Source organism: Drosophila santomea, chromosome 2R (genome assembly GCF_016746245.2).
Source record: "Drosophila santomea strain STO CAGO 1482 chromosome 2R, Prin_Dsan_1.1, whole genome shotgun sequence".
In the NCBI taxonomy this organism is placed as follows: domain Eukaryota; kingdom Metazoa; phylum Arthropoda; class Insecta; order Diptera; family Drosophilidae; genus Drosophila; species Drosophila santomea.
The window spans coordinates 7,487,565-7,514,423 of record NC_053017.2 but is presented as its reverse complement, the minus strand read 5'-3'; the positions used below and the strand labels follow the sequence as shown (position 1 = coordinate 7,514,423).

General features: G+C 47.1%; 9 protein-coding genes across 13 annotated transcripts; 4 read left to right on the top strand and 5 right to left on the bottom strand.

Annotated features, from left to right (window-relative positions):
* The first annotated feature begins 46 nt into the window (after positions 1–46).
* Positions 47–5,992, top strand: LOC120444332 (rho guanine nucleotide exchange factor 18). Of its 2 annotated transcripts, none has more exons than XM_039623888.2 (3): positions 47–452; positions 531–1,275; positions 1,991–5,992. In XM_039623888.2, exons 2-3 carry the CDS (start codon positions 579–581, stop codon positions 5,215–5,217), a joined length of 3,924 nt encoding a protein of 1,307 aa, XP_039479822.1. In that variant the 5' UTR covers positions 47–452; positions 531–578; the 3' UTR covers positions 5,218–5,992. The 2 variants fall into 2 exon arrangements, with proteins under 2 accessions (XP_039479822.1, XP_039479821.1); XM_039623887.2 differs by having other exon boundaries at positions 527–1,275.
* Positions 5,993–6,051: 59 nt separating this feature from the next.
* On the bottom strand, positions 6,052–10,145 carry LOC120444333 (DNA topoisomerase 3-alpha). The gene is made up of 4 exons (XM_039623889.2): positions 9,920–10,145; positions 9,227–9,860; positions 8,716–9,177; positions 6,052–8,657 (listed from the first exon to the last, which is right to left on the bottom strand). Exons 1-4 carry the CDS (start codon positions 10,073–10,075, stop codon positions 6,145–6,147), a joined length of 3,765 nt encoding a protein of 1,254 aa, XP_039479823.1. The 5' UTR covers positions 10,076–10,145; the 3' UTR covers positions 6,052–6,144.
* A 603-nt stretch (positions 10,146–10,748) lies between these two features.
* LOC120445183 (zinc finger protein swm) lies at positions 10,749–15,071 on the bottom strand. 2 transcript variants are annotated; one of them, XM_039625396.1, is made up of 6 exons: positions 14,939–15,071; positions 14,346–14,625; positions 13,820–14,285; positions 11,450–13,762; positions 11,223–11,351; positions 10,749–11,158 (listed from the first exon to the last, which is right to left on the bottom strand). In XM_039625396.1, the coding sequence occupies exons 2-6, from the start codon at positions 14,402–14,404 to the stop codon at positions 10,934–10,936; spliced, it is 3,192 nt and encodes a 1,063-aa protein (XP_039481330.1). In that variant the 5' UTR covers positions 14,405–14,625; positions 14,939–15,071; the 3' UTR covers positions 10,749–10,933. The 2 variants fall into 2 exon arrangements, with proteins under 2 accessions (XP_039481330.1, XP_039481331.1); XM_039625397.2 differs by lacking the exon at positions 14,939–15,071 and having other exon boundaries at positions 11,450–13,759.
* Positions 15,072–15,363: 292 nt separating this feature from the next.
* Positions 15,364–16,689, top strand: LOC120446251 (cytoplasmic tRNA 2-thiolation protein 2). Its single transcript, XM_039627122.1, has one exon. The coding sequence runs from the start codon at positions 15,422–15,424 to the stop codon at positions 16,634–16,636; it is 1,215 nt and encodes a 404-aa protein (XP_039483056.1). The 5' UTR covers positions 15,364–15,421; the 3' UTR covers positions 16,637–16,689.
* LOC120446252 (nucleoside diphosphate-linked moiety X motif 19) lies at positions 16,655–17,955 on the bottom strand. Its single transcript, XM_039627123.1, has 2 exons — positions 17,748–17,955; positions 16,655–17,679 (listed from the first exon to the last, which is right to left on the bottom strand). Exons 1-2 carry the CDS (start codon positions 17,835–17,837, stop codon positions 16,684–16,686), a joined length of 1,086 nt encoding a protein of 361 aa, XP_039483057.1. The 5' UTR covers positions 17,838–17,955; the 3' UTR covers positions 16,655–16,683.
* A 339-nt stretch (positions 17,956–18,294) lies between these two features.
* Positions 18,295–19,721, top strand: LOC120446473 (nucleoside diphosphate-linked moiety X motif 19). Its single transcript, XM_039627476.1, has 4 exons — positions 18,295–18,441; positions 18,499–18,713; positions 18,776–19,118; positions 19,210–19,721. Exons 1-4 carry the CDS (start codon positions 18,349–18,351, stop codon positions 19,612–19,614), a joined length of 1,056 nt encoding a protein of 351 aa, XP_039483410.1. The 5' UTR covers positions 18,295–18,348; the 3' UTR covers positions 19,615–19,721.
* LOC120446474 lies at positions 19,711–20,927 on the bottom strand. Its single transcript, XM_039627477.2, has 2 exons — positions 20,033–20,927; positions 19,711–19,976 (listed from the first exon to the last, which is right to left on the bottom strand). Exons 1-2 carry the CDS (start codon positions 20,884–20,886, stop codon positions 19,874–19,876), a joined length of 957 nt encoding a protein of 318 aa, XP_039483411.1. The 5' UTR covers positions 20,887–20,927; the 3' UTR covers positions 19,711–19,873.
* Positions 20,928–21,905: 978 nt separating this feature from the next.
* On the bottom strand, positions 21,906–23,539 carry LOC120446032. The gene is made up of 2 exons (XM_039626793.2): positions 22,556–23,539; positions 21,906–22,496 (listed from the first exon to the last, which is right to left on the bottom strand). The coding sequence occupies exons 1-2, from the start codon at positions 23,484–23,486 to the stop codon at positions 22,057–22,059; spliced, it is 1,371 nt and encodes a 456-aa protein (XP_039482727.1). The 5' UTR covers positions 23,487–23,539; the 3' UTR covers positions 21,906–22,056.
* Positions 23,540–23,755: 216 nt separating this feature from the next.
* Positions 23,756–25,484, top strand: LOC120446033 (nucleoside diphosphate-linked moiety X motif 19). 3 transcript variants are annotated; one of them, XR_005615804.2, is made up of 6 exons: positions 23,756–23,952; positions 24,006–24,250; positions 24,317–24,574; positions 24,657–24,734; positions 24,796–25,003; positions 25,067–25,206. XR_005615804.2 is itself a non-coding variant. In XM_039626794.1 (6 exons), the coding sequence occupies exons 1-6, from the start codon at positions 23,863–23,865 to the stop codon at positions 25,267–25,269; spliced, it is 1,086 nt and encodes a 361-aa protein (XP_039482728.1). In that variant the 5' UTR covers positions 23,762–23,862; the 3' UTR covers positions 25,270–25,484. The 3 variants fall into 3 exon arrangements, 2 of the variants coding, with proteins under 2 accessions (XP_039482728.1, XP_039482730.1); XM_039626794.1 differs by having other exon boundaries at positions 23,762–23,952; positions 24,657–24,738; positions 25,067–25,484; XM_039626796.1 differs by having other exon boundaries at positions 23,785–23,956; positions 24,657–24,738; positions 25,067–25,484.
* The last annotated feature ends 1,375 nt before the right edge of the window (positions 25,485–26,859 follow it).

The following is a 26,859-nucleotide window of genomic DNA, read 5'->3' as shown; positions in this document are numbered from 1 at the left end:
GTTATGGGTACCGCTATGGTCACACTGCCCAACTGCTGGCGATAGTATCGGGTGAACATAGATATTAGTTCCAGCCCTAACTCGAATCGCATTTAAATTTTAAAACGCTGGCAAAAATCTCACTAGCTTAAGATTCCATTTAGTTTTCGGTTAAGTGCAACGGCCAGTATTCCCACCGCACGCGCAGCCTCCGTTCGAATTTATCGTTTAAAACTTGCACATTCCCCTCGCCCACGCACTGCTGTTGTTGCTGCTGCTGAGTTGCCGTTGTTGTTGCTGTTCTTGCTTACACTGCTGTTGTGTGGCTGCTGTTATTGTGGTTGTTGTTGGTGCAAGGACAAGTGACGTCCTTCGAAAAAGGCGCAACAATTTACGTCGCGCAACAAGGTGTTTTCGGGGGTGGCGGGAAAATCAATAAATAGCAAAGAGCAAGTGCATACACAAGTGTATATGTACGTACACACATATATTGTGCCCGTCGCGGTTGAGTGTGTGTGCGTTGAATACTGAAACTTTCTTTTTCTAGGCAGCCAGCTGCAAATTGGCACAAAAAAAAAGAAAACCCAGAAGACCCTATTATGGATAACGCGGGCGAGGACAGCGACAATGATGTGGTCACCGATTTTCTGAACTCCAACTGCAGCGAGTCCTCGGAAGCGTTGGTCAATGGTGGCTCTGCCAACCGAGGCGCCTCCATCGAAAGCCAGAACTACTGCATACCCGTAATAAACGCACCTGTTCCTGCTCCAGCACGCGCCCCCGTTGCTCCGCCAGCCGCATCCACTCCTGCCAGCAACAACATCAACAACAACAACATGATACCCACCATTAATGTGACGCCACACAGTCCAGCCCTGGCCTCCAAGTACAACAACATATTCGAGGACACGCTGAGCCAGCTGCAGAATATCCGTGAAACAGTCGTTCAGATGAAGAACTCCTCCTCTCCCAGCCAACACATGCAGGACGGCAACTTGGCCAATCATGGACTGCTTAGCGCAGCTATACTGAGTACCTCGCTGCCCGATCTCACGGGGACGGGCACGGGTCCCGCGTCCGGTGGCTCCAATTACGCCATGTGGTCGTCCACGGCACCGCAGCAGTGCCAGTTTCTTCACACAGACCGACGAAAGTCCTGGACAGCCGTGGACGATGGCAGTGGAGCTGGTGACTGCACCAACAAGAGCGTAAGCCTATCCAGCCTGGACAGCGAGGAGCAGGAAACCATTCGCGTCACCGAGCAGCGACGAAGGTCGGCCAGGAACAGCACTGGAGGTAGATATGCACTAAGGTTTCGGGGTGGGTTTGTAAAGCATTAAGTGTGCAATACAATAGTAGTTGTAGTAGTTGTAACATAGCTTGCACTGTAGATTAGGTAAATAGGTAAATATTATTAAATTATCTAGACGAAAGCGTTCAGGTCTAAACTTAAATAAACAATAGTCCAAAACAGAAATGTTATCAAAACTTAGTTGGAAATGCTTTTCGCTATTCATGTTGTGGTTTCAAGTGCATACGTATTTATAAACGGAATGTTATATTGCTTTAAAAGAATGAAATGAATGAAAAGGTCTGTAGCTTTCTTTTATCTTTATACCCCTACTGGGTTTGTTGTTATGGGTACAAAAGTAATTATAAAAACCGAATATATATTTTTCATTGCTCTGGGGAACCTCGAAGCCACTACGGAGTTCTAGAAAACGGTTATAAAATTAATTTTAATTAGTATGATCGACCCTAAGGGATAGTGAAAAATGTAATTTGAGTAGAGGTCAATAGCTTCTTCCAATTGATTCTTAAAAATAATATGCCACTGAACCAGCGAGTAGGGGCTATTACCAAGTTAGCTTCGATTTTGATAAGAAATTCCACAAAAGCCCGTTATCTGGCAGCCCCTATAGTGCTTTGGCATTGGTGGCTCCGACCAAAGCGAGCAGACCCCTTGCGATTAGTAATTGCTAACCGAGTCTCTAACTCTGATCATTCGCAGGTATTTCGACCCACTCACTAAACGAGGCGGAGCTTGCCCGTGACTTCGAGCGGATTGCAGCCAAACGAAGCCTGGCAACGGAGATCATCAGCCGAATACCGCTGCAGAAAAGCATATCGACGAGCTCAATTATCGCCAAGGAGGATATCAAAGCGATCGCCCGCCACCTCACTGACAGCGAGGATGAGAATCAAAGCCTGTTGCGGGCCCATGCAAAGATCGAGGTCTACGACACCGTAGAGAAGCGTCCCAAGCGCGGTTCTATATTCTTCCGCAAAAAGAAGCCCAAGGCGAAAACGAAGTCCTTGGTGGGAGGACAGCTTAGTGCGTGCGACGTTTGCGGTGCTGCAATCACACTGGCGCAGATCAAGGAGCATCACCTTGAGTGCAAGGTGAAGAAAATGGGCGTCGGTCAGGATTACTACGACGGCCCGGATGCTAGCACCTTTAGCAACCCAGAGGATCAGCCTCTAATTCGTTCCGATTTGCAGTTTCTCAACGAAGCGCCCATTGAAGCGCAGGATTTGGGAGCCGATCCCGTTTTAGGAATCGTTCTCAAGGAGCACGACTCCTGGACACCCAATGTGCCTAGGGAGTTACTCAAGACGCTTAAAGAATTGCAAATCAAGAGGCAGGAACATATCTATGAGTTCATTATGACCGAGAAGCATCACTGCCAGACACTGATCGTCATGCAGAAAGTATTCGTTGAGAGTCTGGAGCGGCACTTTCCATCACTCAACCTTAACAGCATGTTTCCGCGCCTGCAACAGCTCACCGATCTGCACACCTGCTTCCTGCGTCAGTTGCGACTAAAGCAACGTGAGCAGCACATGGTGGACAGCATTGCCGACATATTGCTTGATTTCTTCTCGTTGGAGCAGGCACAATGCCTGCGACTGGCCTACGGAGAGTTCTGTGCCAACCATCGCAGCGCTCTGGACCAGTTTAAGCTATGTCTGACCGAGCCGAGCTTTGCCGAGTGGTACAAGCACTGTCTACAGAATCCGTTGCTCAAGAAGAAGGGTATCCCCGAGTGTATCTTGTTTGTGACTCAGCGCCTTACCAAATATCCTTTGCTCATCGAACCACTGCTGAAGAGTGCCAGGGATAACAAGTTGGAGACAGACAAGCTTCAGCATGCCCTTAACCTGGTCAAATCCCTACTGGTCGATGTGGATGCGTGTGTGGCGGAGAAGGAGCTGCGCGAACGTCAGCTGGAAATCTATGGTCGTGTAGATGCCAAATCCTTTGCTATTTACAAAAATAAGCCCTTCCGAAAAACTGAGCTAGGTGTAGAGTCGCGACGTCGTCTGAAATTCGATGGATTGGCCACTCTCATGCAGGGCAGGGCTAAGACGCAGCTTGTCCTGGTCGTGGTGCTCACCGACTGCTTGTGCTTTCTTAGCGAGAACTCCGGTCACAACAAGTACTCGTTCTTTACGCCGGAGCACAAGGCTGGAGTGGTTCCTCTCCAGAAATTACTAATCCGCGAGAAGGCGGGCACCGAGTCCCGGGGAATATATATTATCAGTTCCAATCCGGACTTCCCAGAAATGTACGAGTTGAAAGTGCAGACGCCAAAGGACAAGAACACTTGGATTCAAACCATCCGTCAGGCTGTGCTTGACTGTCCCGCAACGGACATAATCGAGGCGGAGGATCTCACGGCGGAGGAAAAGCTGCGCATCGGAGTGAACAAAAGGGAGACCATTGAGAAGATGCGTCAAAAGGACATTGAACAGGCGCTACTGCTGGAGGAGAAACTTATGCTTCAGTTTAATTTGCTCAAGGAGCAGCAGCCCTTTGGAGATGTGGCCGGCAGCAATTCCAATTGCAGTGCAGCCAACTTCCTAGCGGCCTTTGGCTCATACAAGGATCTCGTCAGTGCCGACTGTGACACGGCGGAACTGTGGCGCAGAGTACTCAACACGGTGCAGGACATTAGCCAGTTAGCTTCAACAATCTACTCGGCTGCCACAGGTCAACCAGTGTCCAGAACTCTGAGTAGCGTAGGCGAGAAGCAAAGTGAGCAGTACGCTTCGCCCACTCTGCCAAAGCGGGCGGAAACTTTTGCTGGCTTCGACGAAAAGCGCGGCAAGCTGGCCTCCAAGCTAGTGCTAACACCCCGTCTTCAGGAATTAGAAGAAAAGCGAGAACCAAAAAACGGATCCAGCTCGGTGTCAGAGCAGCCGCTAGAGAACAACTATGCAGTGCTACAGGTGTCGCACCATCTGCAGACTCTGCTGTGCATCATCTCCCAGCAGATGACCACCATCAATAACCTGCAACTTCAGCTGGCCCTTTACAGGGAGAGTCCTCGCTCGAGTGCCTACACGCACAAGGATCAGTTGGAGGAGCTGCGCAACCTGCAGGACAAGCAGCAGGAGGAGAAAACCGCCTGGCAGCGTCAGCTTAAGCAGCAACAGGAGGAACTCGCCGAGATGCGGGCACAACAGCTGCAGTTGCAGAAGCAAATCAAAGCCGAGCAGGAGGATGTGCGTCAGCAGCGTGAACAGTTGTACAAAAAGATGGAGCTCCTCTCCAGTCAGGGTCTGTTGCTGTCGCCCAGCACTCCCCTGCCTCCGGTCAGCAATAATCATCCTCCACCTGCTGCGCTGTTCGATGACAGCCACGAGACAGACAATGGATTTAGTGGGACGGGCAGCAGCACGCCCAGTGTGGGCGGAACCTTCGATCGACGCAAAGAGAAATGGCTAAGTGGATCATCGAGCTGCAAAACTCCGCCTGTGAATTTGATCAGCGCTAACAATGCACCCAAAGCCAACGCCACTCTGGTTAAGCAAAAGCTGCCCATGAAGCTCTCCTCGCTCTCGTCCAGCGGCAATTCCAGCTCCCGCGTGGACAAGTCCGCCAGCTTTAATAGCGCATCTCCGACACCCTACATCTCCTCCGGCAGTGTGCAGCAGATGTTTCCTCTTAAGTTGGCTGACCGGCGAACAGCAACGCCCTTGAATTGTACAACGACGCCCACGACGGGAATTGTGCCGCAACACTCGCGAACAGGCAGCTCACCGGCAATCATCCAGCAAGCAACGACTACTGCTACTCCCACCCAGACCCCCATAGGCCGAGCGGAATCGGTGGCCCATTATACACGAACTCCGACGAGCAGCCGCACAGGAATTGCAAGAACGGCAGGAATCGCTGCGGCCACAGGCACAGCACCTCGAGCCAAGCCCGAGGAAGAGGAGATTTACTTCTGACGCCAGTTCACACCGGAAGTCGAAATCTAAATGTTGAATCATTTGATACCAGTTTCTTAAAAACAAAACCGGAAACCTGATCTTGGGCAATGAGAGGAACTGAAAATACCTGTTGACTGTACCTATACTATTCCAAAATCCATATCCACACAATCCATATTTAGTACTGCCCATTTTAGGCTCAGCATCGCAAATGTTATATTTAATTTAAGCAAACGTACTGTACTTAATGGTATTTCTTACGGACTCGCTATCAATCCAATGCATCTCAAACTGTTCAGTAATTCAGTTAACAAATTATTTATTAACCATAATTTATATATTTTTTAAACCAATTTTATTTTGGACAAAATAATAATTACAATAAGTGTGAGTGTTTTCCAACGAATTTTACTTCTTCCAATAGGGAAACCTATTCAATATTTATTATATACCCAAAACGGAAATGCAATCCAAAAGCCTTTAAGCGTTCATCCAAATTAGGATTAGGAGAATATATGTTTATATATAACCACAAGGAATGACATTCCATCGAGATTGCCCAACTTTATTATTTACGTGCATCGTTTACGTGCATCTTAAATTTTTAATGTGCTCTCTATTGACGTTATGAACTTTGTATATAAGTTTAAATAACTCTGTACTTTACCTTTCCAATCCTCGCTATAAGTGTTTATGTGCTTAGAGGAGACTAAGAACTGGTCACAAACTTTCTCATCTACGCATTAAATGAAGCTCGCTCCAATAAATGTTTAATATTTATAAAATCTAGAAACGAGTGTTTTTCTAGCTTGCGGTTCAAATTCCTATATAACAGTTAATAATGCATTTTAATTCAAAAGCAACAATTTTTTTTATTTTCACTTTATACAATGTACATACGAATACATCTTCCCTTATCCTTTCTGCGGTAATTTCCGTGTTCTACTACATATCAAAGTCATTCTTGCGTGGACACTTAGTTCTGACGTGTCCCTCCTTGCGACAAAGACCACATCGACGCATCTTAGGACCATCAGACGTAGAAGCTGTGGGATGACTGCCTCCAGGAGGATTCCGAATAGTCGACCCCCAAGACGTGCTGGTAACACTCTGGTTTTGGTCCTCATCTCCCCATTTAAAGAAACCGCATGACTTTTCCCGCGTAGGACAGGCATAAAAGGGTCTACCCTGGTTTGGTCCATCTTTTCGGACCGTCAGCTTTCTAGCCAACTGCCCACAGTTGCATTTAACCTCCTCTCCGTCGACTGCAGTCGTGGTATTCCTCTCCTGCTGCTTATTTTTCGTTTGAGTAATAGTGACAGTACTACTCGAGTTTGATCGTGTAGATGATTGGCCACGCTGTGAGTTGCTATGCTGAATGCTTGGCAGTGTAACCACCCGATTGGAGCCCCAAGAGGTGGTACTTGGTTGGGCATTGCCAGAGGAATTCTGGCTTTTGGCGGACGACGAGGGCTCATCAGCCCACTGAAAGAAGTTACATTCATCCGCTTTGGGACACTTGAAGTACTGCCTGCCTAGGTTGGGTCCATTCTTACGAACAGTGTTCTGGCGAGCTGGCTGCTGACATCCGGTACACAGCACTGTTCCTAGTTCAGGAGCCGAAGAGGGTGGTGTGGTATCCCATTCTGCACTGTCCCATCTCGGTCGTTTAGCTGCCGGTTTCGGAGGAGGAGTGGGAGCAGTAGTACTGAACGACGTTCGCTCCCGAGTTCCCCAAATCATGGGCATCTCCTCCGCTTTGTTCTGCTCCTGTACCCATTCCGAAAGGCTTTTGTCCAGGTCCAGATTAGAGTTCGCCTGCAGGGTTGCGCCGTTGACCAACGCCTCAAATTCAGCATCATCTTCTGCAGCAAACGCGGCAGCTATGTCGTCATCCAGAGGGACCATACTGACTGTTTTGGGTTGGCTTGTACTCGATTCCACGGATTCAGCAGCAGCCAACATGGCGTCCTCAAAGCCATCGTTACTATCGAAAAATTCATCTAGTCCATTGTTGGAAGAATTCGTAGTCGCTGCATTTGTAAAGTAGCTGCGTATGCTGCCAGACGATTTGCTGCTTGCTTTTTTTTTGGCAGTTGTTTTTGGCTCTTTCGTCTTTGGCTTTGGCTCGATTGGAGGTTTTTTAGTAGCTGGTTTTTTAGATTCGCTGTTAGGTTTCTTTCCTCTTTCTGTTGCAGGGTTCCCGCGACTATTTTCAGAAACCGAGGTATGGCCGCCCCCGCCCAAACCAGCACCACCAGGTCCGCTGCCCCATCCTCCAGAGCCCCTTCCTCCGCCAGAGCCGCCTCCTCCGCCAGAGCCCCCTCCTCCGCCAGAGCCCCCTCCTCCGCCATAGCCCCCGCCCCCGCCTCCAGGTCCTGGTCCTGGACCCCAACCTCCACCTCGCACCTCACCTACAATGCCACCCACTTTCTTAACCGAATCCAAATTAATGTTGAACGTGGTGCGAAATAGATTATCGCAGGGCAGGCAGGTCTTGTACCAACCGTGGGGCGTATTGAAAACACCGCGATAGTATGGCGTGCTTAAACGGAACTTAAGCATTCTGTATCCATCTCCGCAGGTGGGACAGCACTCGCTAAGCACGGAAACGTCCTTGCACTCTGTCGGAAGCCAGACTACGTTTTTGCAGTCGGGAAAATTATTGCAGCCAATATACCAGCCCTGCTGGTTCTTCTTTGGCTTGAGCGCCAGTGGAGCCTCATTGCACTTTGGGCACTGGAAGATCGATTGCATAGTGCCTTGACTCGGACCACCTACATCCTCTCCTACCTGACCCGAAGAATTCGCCGTTGGTGTCTCATTGATGCGAGCCGATATCTTGGCGTCCATGGCTGTAATCTTTTCGGTAATCTGCTGATAGGACTGCTTATACTTGGCGATCTGTTCTGTCAGGACCATCTTGGGATCTTTCTGCCCCTGACAAATTAGTTTCAGGTCCGATTCAAACTCAGCACGAAGTTTTGGCTTTGCAAGAGTCAGTTCCATGGCATCGTATCCCTCATATAGTCCCATTCCTATAACTCCAGGTACCAAAAAGCCCTTGTCCAGCACCCCAATGTAGCCGCGTTCCTTGATCGTATTTATGTGCTCAGCGTGTGTGGCATCTGTACCAATCCCATGCTTTTCCATAAGTGCAATCAGATCCGCTTCAGTCAGCAGGGGCGGGGCAGTGGTGGCACCTTCGTGGAGTGACACTTCCGTTGGCTCAAAACGCTGCCCGTTTTCATAGTGATGGATCTGCTTTGCACTCCACTTGTCATAAACATAAACATCCAGGTAGTTTCGCTCGTGAATAACCAGACCGTTGGCCGTGAACTTCTCACCGGCAATATCGATGTGGACAAGGGTTTCAGAGCCGACGGCGTCTTTACTGACGCAGGCGAGGAAGTGCCGGACGACCAGTTCGTACACACGCGCCTCGTTTCCCTGCAGGTCTTTAGGAGAAAGATGTTTGTTATGTTGGTCATAAGATTTAAATACAAATTTGCTTACTTTCTGCCAACTTTGTCGGATGAATGGGAGGATGGGCCTGATCTGACTTGTTACCGTTTCGAGGATTTGGTCCCCACTCAATCACCCGTTGGGCAAATGCTCCCCAGTCGCGGTGACCCGTTTGCATTTCAACTAGTGGCGCTAGAGCGAACTCCTTGGAGAACTGGTTGGTTTCCGTACGGGGATAGCTGATGAAACCCTTGCTATATAGTTTTTCGGCTACAGTCATCGTCTCCTTGGCAGATAGCTTGAGTTTTCTTGAGCCAAGCTTTTCCATTTCCACTGTATCCAGCGGAGTGGGTCGCCATTTGTGTTTGGGCTTAACGGTAACGCTCTCCACGAGTGCCCTAGGTTCCGGCTCGGCCAGGCAAAGGAGCAGATAGTTTTCACAAGCTTCCTTATCGAATAGTCGGTTTCGGGCCCAATTAAACTCCACCGTTAGATCATCAATTGTGTGTAGAACTAAAAATACAATATTTATAGCTTTCCAATGCCGTTATTGTCCTCCTACCCTTAATCTTCCAAAATGGCTCGGATACAAAGGCCTCAATCTCCTTGTACCGCTCGGCGACGAATCCCAGAGTGGGAATTTGGCAACTTCCATAAGAGATGAGCTTATCCGCTATCTTTTCCGGGAACAGACGTTGTAGGCGCATTGTCTGAAATCGGGTGATGGCGGCACCAGTTCGCAAATCCAGTTCCGTGCGCACGTCCACTGCATCGCTCTGCCTTTTGTCCGGCTGACCCAGTTGCTGCAAAGCCCGACGCACCGCCACAGAGGTAATCTCCGAGAAAGTGGCACGATAAACCGAAATATTCGGTTTGATAGCGCGACACACGTCAATTATCTCGTAACCAATGTTCTCACCCTCGCGATCGCAATCCGTCCAGACAATCAATCCCTGGCAGCCGCGGACCTCGCGCTCCAAGGTCCTTTTGATGGGTTCATAATCTGAGCTCACGCCCTTCTTCACCGGCGCGTCGAATAAAGAGCGCGGATCCACCGTTTTCCAATTTTTGTACGACACCTGGAATGCCAACTGCATCAGGTGGCCGGATACGGAGGTCATAACCATTTTGGCATTCTGACCGCGCACAGGTGCCTCGAAGTCGAACACCTTGTTGTACACCGAGTACCCTTCTCGCTGGAGGCAGGAAAACCAATAAGTTGTGTTTATTCCACGATAACCACTAAAGTACATACCCTTCGCGCGGCGCCATTGGACAGCAAGCCAGCAATCGTTTTGGCGGCGTCGTTCTTCTCCGCCACGTTCAGGTACTTCATGGCCTGGCCGGGATTAGCGCAGTATCTTCTGTGTGAATCGAAGACAGGGCGAAAACATGTTAAGACCGCTTTCATTCAAATAAATTCGCAGTAAAGTAAAACCAAACGTTTGACCGCGCCATATGAAGAGTAAAAATATCGATGAGCTTATCGATGTTCCTTTATCAGTTATCGATTCATTTCCTGGCAGCGCTGCTGCTTTCCAGCTGGTAACAGCGAAAAAGAGGCGCGTCTTTTGAAAATAATGAATATAGAAGTAACACCCACAATATAAAAACATTTTAAATCTAAAAGTATGATTGCCACCCTCTCTTTAAGCAAAAATAGACATTGTTTCTCCTGAAATACGAAACTATTTTATTTATTATATCTCTCTATATAACTTTCTGTTTAGCATTCACGTTGCTACGATTTTTTTTCTTTTTTGACTTTCATTGCGCTTGTTTTTGGGGATTTTTTCTTTGCAATTTTTTTGTTCTTTTAGTGTTTTATCGTTTTAACTCAACATAAAATCTTAACAATTATATATCTGCGTATATATATTTGTATATAAGAAAAGGATAGAGTGAAAAATGTGTAAATACAAAGGTAGTTCGCGATAGTTAACCAATGTTTTGTCTCGCGCTATTTCGCATCGAGCCTTGGAGTTTGGTTGCATTTCGCTGTTGAATTTGTAGTTTCAGTGTTGTAATTACGGACTTAGGCTTAGCTAAACTCATTCGTATTTTTAGGCGATTCATAACTTATGTTCAGTAAAATATTAGTAATATTTAGAGCGTTTAATTGAAGTGTGCAAAGTGCTCTTGCATTCCCAGCACTGACGCACACTCAGCAGTTAGATATAGAATAACAACAAATACATGTTAAGGGTTTCCTAACACTTATGAGCCACACGGAGCTTTTCCGGCCGCCTCAGCAGCGCAGGGCGATGCATCAACGTCGCCAGGATCGATCCTCGGACTCCTCGTCCTCCTCCTCATCTTCCAGGCGCAGCTCTGGCAGCGTGTCGCTGCCTAACAGACTCTCGCTCTCACTGACGGACTGGATTAATTGTTTGGGGTTCTCTAGGCTAACGGGCATGGCACCTTGGCCAGCGGACTTTTCAGCAGGGGCGGCCATTGGAGCTGGTGCGGGTGTTACCACGGGAGCCCACGAAATCTATGGGTGCATAAAGAGTTAATATACTGCCGTCTTCGGGCAGCAGCCTTTGTCATTCACTTACCTGCAGACGCTTGTCTTTGTACATTTTGCCCCGGAGCACAGCCTGTTCGGCATTGAGGCGGGTTGCGTATGAGAGTATTAACTGTGGAATCTCACGGTCTACATCATGCTTAGAAATCTCGCCAAAGTTCTGTGAAAAAACAAAAATACTTTTAGTTACATGTTCATTGCAACCCAAAACCAGAAATCTCCATCAATCTCATTTTAAGAACTAGGCATAAAGCTTACCTTAAAATGCCCCAGGACAAAGTCCGCCTCTTCGGCCGCAAAGCCAGTGACCACAATAGCTTTTGGTCGCCTATCAACGCGCGTGGGTCCCTCCGGCAGATTCGGACGCTTGCGTCCTGCACCGCCACCGGGTGCCCCGGAAGCAGCAGCATAGTGTGGAGACTTGTTATTCGCAGCTGGGCCAATACCTAGGTTGCGTTGTAACTCCTCCAATCGCTTCTGTATGGCTGTAGTGTCGTTACCCTCTTGTTGCTGAGCGATTAGCTCTAGCTCCATGTCAAGCAATTCCTTCTTTTGCTGCTCCTTGGTCTTCTTGACGGGGGGCTGTTGCTGCTGCTGTTGTTGCTGGATTTGCGCTTGCAACTGATCTTGGTCGGCCTGGATTTCCTTTCGTAGTTTGTCGATTGTCATCTGCAGCACCTTTATTGTCTGCAGAGTAGGGGCCCTCTGGGGATCCTGCTGGTCCATTCGCTCCACCAGTTCTAGGGCAGTCTTCATCTGCTTCATATAGCTCTGGAGCAATTCTTGTTTGCGTTTGCGCAGGCCGTTAGCCAATTGATGAACTGCTTTCTGCTGCTCCTCCTGTTTTTTGCGAATGCTAGCGGCATTGGCAGCAGGGTTCAAGGGGCGACCTGATCCCGGTGCTCCCGAACCAGCTGCTCCTCCAGCTGAGCTGCCAGCTGTCGCTGTATTTAACTTAAGACGCATAGATGCCGGAGCCGCTGTGTTTGCTTGTTCTGTCGCAGGGGTGCCAATATTACCAGCTCCCGCCTCAGTCAGAGGATTGGCATTGCTGATCTTCGCACTATCAGCATTGGGTGTTGGCACTGCCGGAACGTTATGCAGATGGTACTGGCTTGCGTTCTTTCGCCCACCGCCTCCTCCACCACCCACCATCTGGTTCATCTGGCCCACATCAGCACCGCTGCTGTCGTTGTGCCAGAAGACCTTTATAAATCGGTTGTTTAGCACAGCCTCCGTGCTTCTGTAGGCCACATTTGCTTCAGCATGTGTGGAGAAAGTCACAATAGCTGCTTCTGGATCGCCTTCGTACGAAACCTGAATGTTAACAATCTTGCCGAACTTCGCAAAGTGGTTGTTCAAATGAGCGATGGTGTTTAGTCCGCGTGGTACCTTCCTTAGCTCCAGCGAACTGTTATGCTGCTGCATGTTGGGATTGACCCGCGGGCCAAGTCGACTGTTGATCGGCACCTTTCGTTTCGTGGGCACATCGGCAATAGCCACTGTATCCTCCAGTTCGAAACGTCGCTTACCAACCTCAGCAACGCCACCCGTGGGAGCGCCATCAACTACGGGAATAGGTATCAGTTGCCGCTGTAACGGAGTGGTCACCGCAGTGGGGTTGAAAGGGAATGGCATCATGGCAGCCTGCGGAGGAGCGCCCGGATTGCGTGCATAGTCAGCGGGATTGGGAACGCCCATCGGATTGGGCCCAGAGCCGCTCATCAGCGTACTTGGTCGAACATTACCGCTGAAGGGGTTAATGGTAGTTTGTCCCGGTTGCGATGGCGGAGGCACAGGTCCCTGACCAGCTCCTGGTGGCGGAACTCCACCCCTCGCCCATATTTCAGGCGCATCCGGATTGTATTCACGCATTGACATCATGAGGGCCGAGTTGTTGATACCCTCAAAAACTACCGGATTGATGCCGTGGTCCCAAGGACATGTTTCACCCCTGACACAGTAGCCCTTCTCGTCAAAGTCCCGGCAGCGCTGACGAGGATGGGAAGCCGGATGCTGAACGGGCGCTGGGGCCGCCACTGGTGCCGGGGTCTGGTTAGCTTGGGCTGCTTGTACTCGGTCCGGGGAATTCTGGTTGCGCCGTGCGTTTCGTTCCGGTGACATTGACCGACTGTGAGAGCGCCGGCTCTTGTTGTTTCCAAATCGAGGACGATCTTCTGCGTTACCTCCGATGCGTCGGCGATCAAAGTTGCGACGACCATGATGGCGATTGTCAGCCTGAGAGCCTGGCGGAGATTTATTGCGGAACTGGCGTTGAGTTTTCTCGCGCTCGTTAACCCGTCGGTCGCGTGACCTGGACCGCCGAAAAGTGCGCTCGTTAGAACGCGAACGGGAGCGGGATCGGGATCGTAGTGAAGCACGTCGCCGTCGACTGTCGCGCGGCTGGTTTTCCTTGTCAGCATAGCCCGCCGCAAGACCCGCTCCGCCAGCACCACTTCCTCCACCACCGCTGATGCCGCTGCTTCTGCCCGGTGGGCTGGCACTGCGCACATGATGGTGTTGGTAGTTGGAGGCGGACTGTTGATTGTGAGAGTCTTTGGTTTTGTGCTGCTGGATAAATATGATACGTTAACAAAAAGCTACAACTAAGAGACCAAATAAACTTACATCAAAGGATAGCTTGGCATCTGTAGAGGCGTGCATGGCAATACCGGCTTCCTGGCTGATAAAAGCTAGGGCCTCGGCTTCCCTGGCATCTTGACTGGCCTGCTCTAACTTGACCTGATTGCTATCGGTGTGTATCACATTTTCTTTAGGAGGCGGTGGAGGGGAATCGGCGGCCAACACTGCTTCGATGTCGTCCTGGGCCCCATCAATGGCCAGGGCCAGTTCCTGGTCGAGTTCCAGCTCAGCGGTGGATGCACTGGAGGCCGTTATCAGGGGAGCAGCAGGGACCGTCAGGTATTCCTCGCTGGCAATGGCATCGAAGAGGCGTTCAACAAAACGCGTCGTCTCCTCGGACAGGAAAACATCGAGCTGCTCGATCATGATCCGCTTGAGGTCTTTATCCGATTTGTCCTTCTTAAGCAGCGCGATGACATAGCGCGCCAAGGCCGAAGAGTCCGCATCGCAGCTGTAAATGGGGAGGGTTAGTTGAGGGATGGATAAGAAAGAGCGGCTTGCAAGGACTTACAGTGGCTCCAAGACCACGCTCAGCCAATCCTTGAGCTTATCCGAATTCTCCAGAATCATGCTAAGGCGGGTTGTTCCTACTGCTTGCTGTTGTTTTTGTTTTTTTAATGGGGGCTTCTTGCGTTGGTCTGCGCTAATCTGGGTGGGGGGTTAATCGTGCTCGGGGGGCACACACGCCCGAAAATTATTTTTAAGATGACCTCTGTCGCTCGGGCGACTATGCTGCGGGAATTTGGGTGACCTTATAACTTCCTGTTACCGTCTTTCCTCTTGCTTTTAATCTGTGGAATTGAATTTCAGCGGTTATTTCGCTTTTTGCCTAACCTTTTTCTTCTCTTTCAATTAAATGTAAGCGCTGAGCAGCTGCTTCTTCTTCCCCCTCTGCTATCGTCAATAAGAAAGTTTCTCGATTTTGCTACCCGATACTTTTTGCTTGCGTACGAGCACGACGCACACACACAGCCACACAGCACGTACAAACACACAGGCACACAGCACTCACATACATACGTATTAGCAGCACCCAGTTTTTTGCGCCCAAATTTCGTGGGTTTTTCGAAGCCTTTTTTCAACACAAACTCTGAAGTCACGTACCTCAAGCCTTAAATATAACTTAATTATATGATTTGTACAACAAATTGTAGTTTAAACAGCTTTTTTTGTAATTTTCACTGCACTTTTCCTGTTGCAAGGTTGCTTTGGACGAGTCTAGGCTGCGTAGTCGATATCTTGCAATGTATATCGATAGCCTTACCGAATGCCCTCTTAATAGTGATGACAGCAATCAGCTATTACTTAGCTAAAGAACGAGAATATAGGAATTGTAAATTATTTATATGTTTATTGTTAGCGTTGATGATCAGGAAATTAATTTTATATATATTTTTATTTATATTTATTTGTATTTATTTAATAAGAAAATGTCGGCATGCTGGCTTAATTATACACGCTATACAGCTTCAGAATTTAGCTAGAATTTGGCTAGTTTGTCTTAATACATTTCAAACTGTATTCATCCCTGGTAATTTCGCTTATCTACGAAATTCTTTTTTTTTTGATTAGACCTAAATTATTACCATGTGCAGCATTGGTGAAGATGATTTTGGAGACGAGGGCGCCGCCCATGCCATGGTCGTGGAAGCTCTACCGTTGGGAATCGTTCTCAGCCCAGGAAGTTGCAGCAAATGCGATGTAAACTCCAACGAGCTCTACAAACTTAACTTCCGAGAAGCGGAGTGCCGTGAATGCTTTCTGGCGTATGCGAGGCACAAGTTTCGGGCAGCTCTGGGAGCAGCCAAGATTCTGCCAAGAAACGCAGAGGTGCTCCTTGTTCTGGACGGTTCGGCGAAATCGATCGTGCTGCTCGACATGTTACACTTCGCACAAACACAAAACACATTTAAAAGACTCCATTGCAATGTACATGTGGTCTACGTGGAGGAGCAGCATCTGCAACACCGCGATCCTGTGGGTTTGGAAGATCTGCTGAGTGTATCAAGACAATACGCACCTTTCGAATTCTATGTGATTGAACTGGGACAAGGGTGCTCCCTGCAGCGGATCAAGGATTATAGTCCTTCCCTCAAAGCAAACAACGAGCTTATCTACAAGCTCCAGAAACTGCAAAGTCTGACAGCTCGCCAGGATTACCTTCAGCAACACCGCAAGAACCTTATCTGCTCGGTGGCTCAGAGTCTGCATTGTACTCACGTCTTTGAATCTAATATAAGTGTGGACTTAGCCACCCAGCTGCTGACTGCAATAGCGCTAGGTCGCGGCGCCAGTGCCGCCTTGGATGTGGCTCTCCTCGACGATCGGCTGTCTGGAGATGTTAAGCTACTGCGACCCCTTAAGGACCTAAGCGAGCAGGAGATTACATTTTACATACATGCACAGCGACTAAAGCCACTGTTCCAAAACGGCTCACATTATGGGATGGAGCGCGGACAGACAGCCAGCGTACAGAACCTTACATCAGCCTTTGTGGCCAATCTTCAGCAGAACTACGCCTCCACAGTATCCACCGTGTTCCGAACTGGCGACAAAATAGCCGTCAATTCCAATCCAGAGCAGGCCTCTTGTGTTCACTGTCGATCTGCGCTAGATTCCGAACTATCCGACACTCTGCTGGCTATCGAGTACTCCAGGTCTGTTTCAGAGGCCGGCGTAAGCCTGAACAAAAACGAAAAAGATCTCGAGGGTTTGGCCAAGAAGCGGCTGGAGAAGCAGGATGGGCTGTGCCACGCTTGCCGCACCATACAGGCCGAGTTCGATAGTGGTAACTTGTTGTAGCGCAAAAGAATATATATATATTTTTCTATTAAAACTTTATTCTTTAACTACAACTTGGCTAGCTTGTTATTAACAAGTGACTGCAGTGGCAGATGTCCATCGCTGGGCGGTACATTAGAAGCCAGTACGACATTGTGGAAGTCGTAGACGATATAGCGATTGTATTGCTTGGCCTTTCCATGAATGGCGTCTACCGATCCCGACAAGATAATTGTCTGTGTACAAGCGCCTGGCTCCTCGGGATAGAGTTCATCTCCAGGAAGAACTCCAAACATGCAGTCATCGCACCGATAGTAAACGGGCTGCACCATTGTGCTTCCCTTGTAACTCCTTTGGCGGGAAAAATTGAAAAGCTCCTTAAAACTACATAGGTTCATCAGACGAGCGATGTCATAGAGCAGCATGAACGGTAGCCAAATTATGCCTTTCTGGGAGCTCGACCAAGCTTCGGTCGGACTAATCCAGTGGGCTGAAGCCACCTCGTGCGGTTCCAGAAGCAGATTTATATTCTTGGTGTGCTCATCCAACATGGTGATGTAGTAAACAGTATCATATTTCCGATTGGCAGTGGCAGCTGTCCTCCAAATGGACCATTCCTGAAGAGACCAGATATTGGGAAGGACTTTATGATGCCTGAAGAGTTCAAGGAACTGTGAGGCATCATTATGAACCCGATGTTGCCATTGGGAGCGTTCGCTTGGCTCGAGAAGCCAGGTTCTAGGATAACCTGATTTAGAATCCCATTTTTGTAAGTGTTCCTGTTCTGTGCAAATCAAGATGCCCACTTCTTCAAAGGTTTCCCTGAGCGCAGTCAGTCGCAGTGCAATGTCCTTGGAAAAATGGTCCCCGCCGGACAGAAACTCCGGCCTTGGAGAATCCTGATTGTGACTACACATTTTCAAGTGTTCATCGGTCACTCCAAATGATTTAAAAAAAGTTAACCATTTCGTTGATAGATCCTCTACGGGATCGAAGACGCCGCCAGGAAAAACACAATGGTTCAACGCATAGGAAGTTCCTTCAGTTCGTTTGATCAATAATAACTTTATCAAAAAACAAGCAGTCATCATCATATGGTTGGATCTCATATGTACATATATACTTAACATACTCTGTAGTCGTAGTCCTCTAAAGAATCCTCTTTGGCGGCTATTATAAGGCTAGCCGAAGACCTATAAGTTCCAGGTTTTGTATTCGTCATAGTAAGAATTCAGTGCCATTTAATTCCGCGAGCCACTTTTTCCAACTTCCACTTTCAAACCTTTGATCTTAAGTCTCAAAGCAATAAGTGCTTTTTCACTTGTTGTTAATGTTTTAACGCATTAGTTAAGCAACTCGACCCTGAGATACCCCTGAAACATTATATATTTGGTTGACAACATAAAAAAAACCTTTAAATAAAAGTAAACAATTTCTATAAATCTTGAAATGGTTTACTGGATTGTTACCATACAATTTTATTTCTCTAACAAAATTAAGAATTTATAATAAAATTAAAATTTCTATTAATCTTGTAATGGTGTACTGGATTTTTACCATTACATTTTATTTCTTTACCAAAATAAAGAATTTACATTTAAATCAGAATTGAAACATCATACCCATCATACATCATTCAACAGGTGCTGGGTATTTGATAAGTGTTAACAAAATCAGCTGGTTAGCAATCGATATTTCCGTCCACTCTATCGATATCGCTGTGTTACCTAAACATGTCGAAGCTTTTGCCCAAAATTCGCTCCTCCTCAAGTTTAATCCTGCTGGCTAAGAACCAAGTTGATAAGGCCACGTCGTGTGATTACAATGTGAGTTTCAGTTGAACTTTAAAATAACCACTCTGACGTTATGAATTCTTCGAATAGGCCCTCCTTCTTACACGAACGCAGAAGTCCACTTTCATGCCGGAGTCATCGGTGTTTCCTGGCGGAGTGTGCGATGCTTCGGACAGTTCGCCTGCCTGGTTGGATCACTTTCAGCGAAACGAGATTAGTGCAACTAAGCTGCGGAACATAGGGCACGTAAGGGGGCCACGTCCGGATATATTCCACACCAAGGCAGATAAGAAATCGCTTAATCCGTATGAAACTAAAATAGATTTTTAGGAAGTATGTCTTGTAAATAACTTTTCGCACCTAACAGTTCCCTAGCACTGCGTCTAACTGCCATACGGGAAACCTTTGAGGAGTTGGGCATCCTGCTGTGCAGGGACAGCAAATCGTTTACGTCCACTAGCGGTTATGGAAAGTTTTATGACCAGTTTGATCGCGTCCACTGGCAGCACATTGTCCACAACAATGCCAGCCAATTCCTGGAGCTCTGTAAGCAGCTTGATGTACTACCGGATGTTTGGTCACTTCACGAGTGGTCCGTCTGGCGCACGCCGTCCACGTTTACGAAGCGCTTCGAGACGGCCTTCTTTATGACTGCCCTGGAACAGGAACCCAGTGTTCACATCGAACCCAATGAGGTCAAGGATTGTGCGGTAGGTGAAGCGGCTATTACACGGAACCAGAGTGATATTCGAAAACAGAAAGTTGCATTTAATGAACTATCATTAATGTATATTCTTGTAGTGGCGCTCCCCATTGGATTACCTTCAAGCGAGCCTAAGGAAAGAACTCTGGCTGCCGCCCCCACAATTCTATGAACTTTCGCGCTGCCTCAACTTCTCCTCCTTAGATAATCTGCGTCAATTTGCAGCAGAGCGTGAGGTCAAAGGCATTCAGCTGATCCATCCTGTATTGTATAAGTGTAAAAATGGAATTGTGCAGCTCTTGCCAGGAGATGAAGCTTATCCCGCCGATCCGGATGCAAGCAACGATAAAATTGAGACCGGTTTATCAGTCGAGGAATTCCGTTTTCAGGCGAAAACTAAATTACATCGATCGGAGCACTGGAACCAGCACCAGTCCCAGTTGATAATTAACTTTAGCCGGGATGATGGTCAGGTTCATCCACTGGATCCATGCAAATTATAGAGGACAAGCCAGTCTCCTTTATGTCATGTGCATTTATTTAGGTTTATAAGTTGTCCGATTAATAATATTAATAATAAAATAAAATAATAAAGTTGGTTTTTGTTTAATTATTTTTGTTTATTACATTGTGTTAGAGAACGGTTTAGCAAATAATTTGTGAGTCGATTAACTTTGCTCTAATATATTTACATTCCTGGTTTTAAGAATCAACAAATCAAGAAATTTTTAAATATGGTTACGTCATCTGTCTGTTATCGTGTTAATGCTGCTGTCCTTTTCCATACCAGAGTTTGTAAAGGAATTCAGCCTCTTCTTGGGAGGCATAGCTGCTTTCGTATCCTGGATTTCCCTCTGGGTTTGGCCTTAAAAAGATTAGATGTTTTTAATGTGCACCAATAGGTTGGGCCTACAAACTTACTGGTTAATTGGTGCGTGTGCCGGGTGAGTCCAGACCTCGTGGGGCTTCTGGTGTGACGGATTTTTGTGCTTGCAGCCATCCAATGACCGTTCAATATTCTTCTGGTTGTTCAGTAGGGCACCAAGCTTATGATCGACCTGGGAGGTGGCCACCTGCACTCCATGGACAGTGTGCTCGATGCTGTTGAGGCTTTCGGACTGAGTGCGGTTGAGAATGACCAGACCCCACTCCAATTGATTTACTTTGCGATTGGCACGATCGGCCAGGGCCTTCAGCTCGCCCAGATATCCTACTTGACCCACGATGTTGCCTTGCTGCTCCTGAAGGACCTTCGCCTTGTTGTCCAAGCTGATGAGTTCCCCTATGACCGCCTGCGATAGTAGCTGCTGAATCTCTGCCAGATGCGAAGTGACGGATGAGGCCACCTCATTAAGGTTCTGCTCGTATTTGTTTTGATTGGCAGCTACTTGCCCCAGGGCTCTCCTGATTTCCAGCTCTACTTTGGTGAGATTCTTGATAGAGTTTTCATTTTGGCTCTGGATTGCGTTAACAATGGCTGTCAAATTTCCCACTCCGGTGGCCGTGGCTTGGAAGCTGCTTTGAACGTTTGTTTCCAGCTTGGCTATGGCAACCTCCAATCCTGCAATAAGTTCGATCTCGTCGCGCTGATGCTTGAACTTCTCTTCAATGCCCTTCTGCACGTCTTTCACTTTTTGCAGCCCATGGTTCAGCTCTTCGGTACCTTTGATAAGCTCCTCCACTTCACTGCGGATCTCATGGCCTAAGTCCAGATCCTCTGCTGCAGCAGAGCATAGGGAAATGCATATCGTTAGCAAAGTCAGTTGCACTCTCATGGTGTTTCTCGGATGGCCGCTCACCGCTGTGTGTCTTTTCTCGACCTAAACCGCAACTTAAGTAGTCCAACTTAAGGTCCAAAACGTGTCTTAGACTGGGTTAAGTTCTATCAGTTCGCCAACCACCCACTTCGGTGGGTGCAGCTGCAAATGCAGCTCCAATCTGTAATTGTGTGTTTACGAGAATTTCCCTACTACACTATATGGTTCAGCTAAGAAGATAGTCGCATACAATTGTTTTGACACTATCTTAGAGCTCCAAATAGACTACAGCGAACTATGTTATATGTTGTCATTCTAAATAATTACTGGTTCATCGACATTTTGCAGAAGTTAGGGAAAATCCAGAGATTGTCACGTTTTGAAATTCTGCTTTGTTTCTAAACAGAACAGATTGACCTGGTTTTTTGTGTGTTACGGTAGTAATAATAACACTGAAAAACGTGCCCCAGTTGCCTCTTGTTCAAATTCATTCAGAAAATAGGTCTACGAAAGTAGTGATAACGAACCTCCAAGAATATCTTTAAAACGGTCCAGAAATTCAAGACAGCAAACGGCTAAAGTCATTTTGTAAAAGCTTATTTTGTCTACATCTTCTTTCCTTTTTGGATGGCAGTACTATAATTATTAAACATAAATGGTTTTTCAAATACGGCCAAAAAACCGTTATATTATTCGGGGAAATACTAATAAATTTGGATCCTTTGCTATCCATATTCAAATGTTTTCACAAATTGCTACTATCCGTTCTAAAACAATTATCAACAAACGATATCTTAATATCTTAGGGACTTTTGTATTTTTTATTTTACTACCTTGATATAAGCAAAACAAAACCACTGAAAATTTCTTTGTTTAGATTGGTTTTCAATGCCGAAAAACTGTTTGCTTTCGGTTTTAAGAAAAGTGTATGGAAAATCAAATCACTATGCAATGATGTGTATGATTTCTAGATATTTTTCTTTTTTCATAAAGATATTTATTAATTAATTATTAATTGTTAAGAATAATGTAAAGTATTGATTTCCTTTGGTTTTTTATTTATTTATAACACAAAAATTGTTCTAAGTTGTGAATTTAAATTCCAATAAAAGTTTTTGTTAAATGTTTTAAAAAGTAGGATCGGTCATGGTAACAGTGGTTGTTCTAGTTGAATCTTTCTTTAAGTCTTTAGTATCCTTGAGGGATGGAACTGTCTCCATACCAAATTCTGAAAGACTCTCCTGGCTGGATGGGCTGTGGCTTGTAGATTTCCTCATTGTAAGACTGGGTTTCATGATGGAGCTTATGGGATTGCTCGTGGTTAGGATTGGGATCATAATCCACCGGAAGCTTGAAGGACTCAGGCTGGTCATGTGGCAACGGAACATAGGATGCCGGAGTAGGGAGCTCTTTCTTGGGACATGGCTTCGGCTTGGCAATGGAGCTGGGACCGTGGACACCAGCTGGGTTCCATGGCTGGTGGTGGTGAACTGGGACGGACTGATATGGTGAGACGTATTCCCAGGGAACCGACTGCCGCCAGGACACGGCGCTGGAGCTCTGATAGTTCTTCTTTAGCTCGGGGGACTGGGCATAGGCGGCAGCTTTGTGATTTCCAGAGTGTTCTCCTATGAATGGCAAGAATGTTATTTGTGGTCCTAATTTGAAGCCAATCAGGACAACTTACCGTGCTTGGGTTCTTCGTTGATGCTCCATACCGGTTCTAGATCCACTTGCTTGGGCTTGGGATGAGTATGCTGCGGCTCTGGGACCTCAGCTCCGTAGATGGGTTGATAGGACTCCTGGGGGCCCTCATGTCCATATTCCGAATGGGGCTGGTGCCGGCTGCACTCTTCCAAACCCAGTTCGATGCGTTTCTGCGATATGATCAGTTCGCGAAGGACAGTTTCCACTTTCCAGGAACTGTGAGGCTGCAAATGCTTCACTGCACCGATGAGGATGTCCAGGCGTTGCTCCTGAGTGCTATTAAGCTGCTTCAATTGCTGTTCCAGCAAGTCCAGCTTGAGGTTGGAGTTCTCACTGAGCTCCTTGACTCCAGCCAAATTCTTCAGCTCCACCTCCACGTTGATTTGAGACGTCTCCAAGCTATCGAAGGTACACTTCAGGCCATTTAATTGTGGCAACACCGTCCTAGTAATAAGTTTCGCCAGCCCGTCGATGCTGCTGTCAATACGGCGGGAACTGTGGAGCACATGCCTCTGATAGGCATCCAATTTGGCCTCCAGAACATTGAGTATCTCCTTGGTGCCCTCCTGCAGGCGGACCACTTCCAGGAGTTCTGCCTCCGTTCTATTGCCGTATTCTTCCCCCTGCCGGGATATGTTTTCGAGGGTAGCAACCAGATTGCTGGAGCCAACATCCAGAGCGAGAGTCAGCTTCGCTAGCAGCGCCTCCACGAGCGTCAGGACTTTGAGTGCCTCCTTTTGCTCCGCCAAGCCGACCTGGGTCTGCTCGCTTACTTGAGCAATCCTGGTCAGAAGCACATTGGCCGCCTCTACGCCCTTCGCATTGTCCTTCAGGAGATCAGCAATACTCTCATCCGCTTGGATGCAACTGAGGCAGACGCCCAAAAAGAAGAACGTGATCAGTACTTTCATTTCAACTGCAAGTTGTTCTCGACTGGAAACACCAATTGCAAGTGTCTTTTCTTGTCCAAGGGCAGAGCTTAAATATGTTTGCGAACACGTGTGGAATGGAACTATCTATTTGGGTTTTTTGTTCTTCTTGCATGCTTCTGAGTCGTAATCTCGCCAAAAAGCTAAAGTTTGAAGTTCGCACGAATTCAAACTTAAAATATTCAGCGCTTAGATTAGGCTACTATCGATCATTTTGTACCACAGGAGTCGTTATCGTGCCTATCGACCAATCAGCTGATTGGAGGGAACACATTAACCTTTTGATTTTGTTGTATTTTTCATTTGTATATAGGTAGAATTAAAGTTTAGCTAATCACTTTGTAAGGTATCTGCAGACATGAGCAAGGCTGCTTCTCCTACCAAGTGGCGCACCTCGGCCAGTGTAATCCTGGTGACCAGAAATGCTGGCATTAGCGAAGACTACCAGGAAAGTGAAGAGGTCAATTCCAGAAGTGGATAACCATAATCCTCACCTTTCAGGTGCTTATGCTTAAGCGCAGTGATGCCACGGCGACGGTGGTCAATCAGACAGTGTTTCCCGGTGGCCTTCTGGACTCCGAAGCGGATGAAAGCGTAGCATGGCTACAGTACCTCGAGGAGTTTGGTGTTCCAAAAGAGGCACTACGCCGCCTGGTTCTCACCCGCGACGATCGTCCTGCCATTCTGGCGCCCCAGGGCACTGGCTGCTACGATCGGTTCTTTGAGCGTTCCCGCATTTGGGCTCGGTAAGTCCAAAGGTTGCGCTAAACTCTGTCACACTGGGAGTTAATCTATGACCTTTGTCTTTTTAGAGAGATTACACTGCGACTAACCGCAGTGAGGGAATGCTTTGAGGAGGTGGGTCTGTTGCTTTGCCGGAGCCGGAACCAGCTGGATTTCGGTGCGGTAACTTGCGCTCAGCATGTCTTAGACCTGGAGTCGTGGCAGCGAAGGGTGCACAACAAGCCCACTGAGTTCCTATCCCTCTGTCGCGAGCTAAAGGTGGTTCCAGATTTGTGGGCGCTGCATGAGTGGTCTGCTTGGGCGAGTCCGGGATTCATACGCAAAGGGTTAGTATGGGGTCACAAAACGATCTTAAGTGTAGTACGGTAAACTTCTTGTTCGTAATATAGTTTTTATTGCATTATGTAGGCATGAAACCGTTTTCTTTATGGCTTTCGTCGACAAGCAACCCGAATTACTGGAAGAACCATCCGAGGTCAAGGAAACGCTGGTGAGGCTAACTCTTTAAGCCCGATTTTCAGTATAATCAAATTATTTATTTACATAGTGGCTGTCACCTTTTGAACTGCTGCGTCAGGGTAATTTGGGCAATGTTTGGTTTATGCCGCCACAGGTCTACGAATTGTCCCGGTTGATGGGAATTAAGGAGTACCAAAGTCTGTTGGAATTTGCCATCAAGCGCAGCGCATTGGGCACGACCTTGTACTTGCCGGTTGGCTATAACTGCCAGGGCTCTATGGTTTTCGTTTTACCTGGTATGTTCCAGGAATATTAATTCTAATAGCCAAATTAGAATCTAAAATGATTATTTTCCTTAGGCGATGACTTCTATGTTTCCGAACCTCACTTGATTCACGAAATTATCAATTTTCCTGGGTCAGAAGATGAGTTTAGAGCTCGTTCAAAGCATCTGCATCGATATACCTATGGTCCCGCGATTCGGAGCTTGGAGTCCAATATGCCCCTGCCAAATGGACACCTGAGCCCACTGAAATTTCATCCGGAGCGTCAAAAGCTGTAATCACATTCCGTAGCTGGACGGGTGGTGACCCCAGCTGCTAAGCTCTGATAAGATGCTAAATGTTACCCCAGAAATGGGGCAGTCACAAATTGGTGTTTTAAAATTATTTTAAGCGGCTTTAGCTGGCCATCAAATTATCAAGACGGTGGCTCCGAAGAGCATTAATTAATATTTTATGGGACAAATTTTAATTAAAAATGTACAGTTAAGTTAAAGTTAGTGGACCCTTAGCTTAAGATGAAGGTGCCTCTTTTCGGGTATCCGTTTATGGTTAGCACATCAAAAGCGCAAATCCATGCATATTTATGTCCGCCCCTCAAAAACCGCAAATCGGAGTAGGAATGAGAATGGAGTTGAAGAGAGCTTGTGGTAGCTCAGACAGTATATAATTTCATCCCATTAGAAATGCATTTAAATCACTTTGCGTACTGAGACAACCACCCACTCCTCTAATGTTCATCGCCACCTGCCGTGTGACATTGTGCGCTTTACAGCCTTGTCCTTTGAGTCACAACCAGCCTGCACATCCACCCCCCGACGTGCCGCTTAAAAATCAAAATCTCAACGAGCTTCGTTCCCCACTTCTGTTTGCTCCGTGCCCGCTCGACTGTTTATTATGCATTGTAAAGGACCCAGTCAGGACAACCCTCCACAGGACTTCGCAAACAGCCAGAGGGGGTCGACTTTCAACGGCTGAGGCTGTGTAACAATTACTTCGTTTAATTTAACCTTTTGTGGCTGGCTTCCGGCGTTTATTGTCCTGCTGCTGTTCATTTAATATCGATTAATTATACTATTATGTGGCCCAGCGGAAGTAGCCATTATGGAGTGTAATTAATGAGTACCTCCCACGTATCATGGCAGAGCAAAGATTACTCCCACGCATTGAGATGGGGTGTTATATCAGTATTGCTGAAAATAGTTTTCAAGGGATGGGGCACTAATATTGTCCAAGAGATATAGCTTAGCAAGGTTACTTCTAGAACAATTGTGTTTTAGGCTCTTGTTCTTCAAAAAGCAATTTATACAAAAATGTGGCAACTTAAACTTATTGTGTCTTGATTACAAGGCAATTGTAAATCATTTCTTTAATATTGTATTGCATATTAGTCTTACTTTTCTAATCGTCAGTGAATGCTTTACTGCTTTGCTGGCCAAATTGTACCCCTGTACATCCTGTTCTGAACTGATTTTCTAATTAACAGACACCGCAGGCGGGAAGGTCGACAAATCCACCCATAAATTACACAGTAAATTTAAATGCATAATGTGACAAAGTGTCCGGGTGAGTTATGAGCGCCAAAGCCGCTTAGAATCTACTAAGACATCTCGAGACCCGGGTAATTTGGCATCTGAGGAGCAAGCGGCCCAAGACTCTTGATTTATGCGGAAATGAAAAGCGACTTAGGAAAATGAAGAAGACAAGATCCGTAATTGAATTTAGAGCTCATTTTCATTGCCCCGACATAATGCTGATTTACGTGGCCGCCGATTTGGTGAAATTGGCTTATTAATTGCCTAGAAGGTGCAAATGCGTATCACGTACTATCCCGCCATCCCCATCTCCTCTAGAAGCGGCCAATTAGGGCG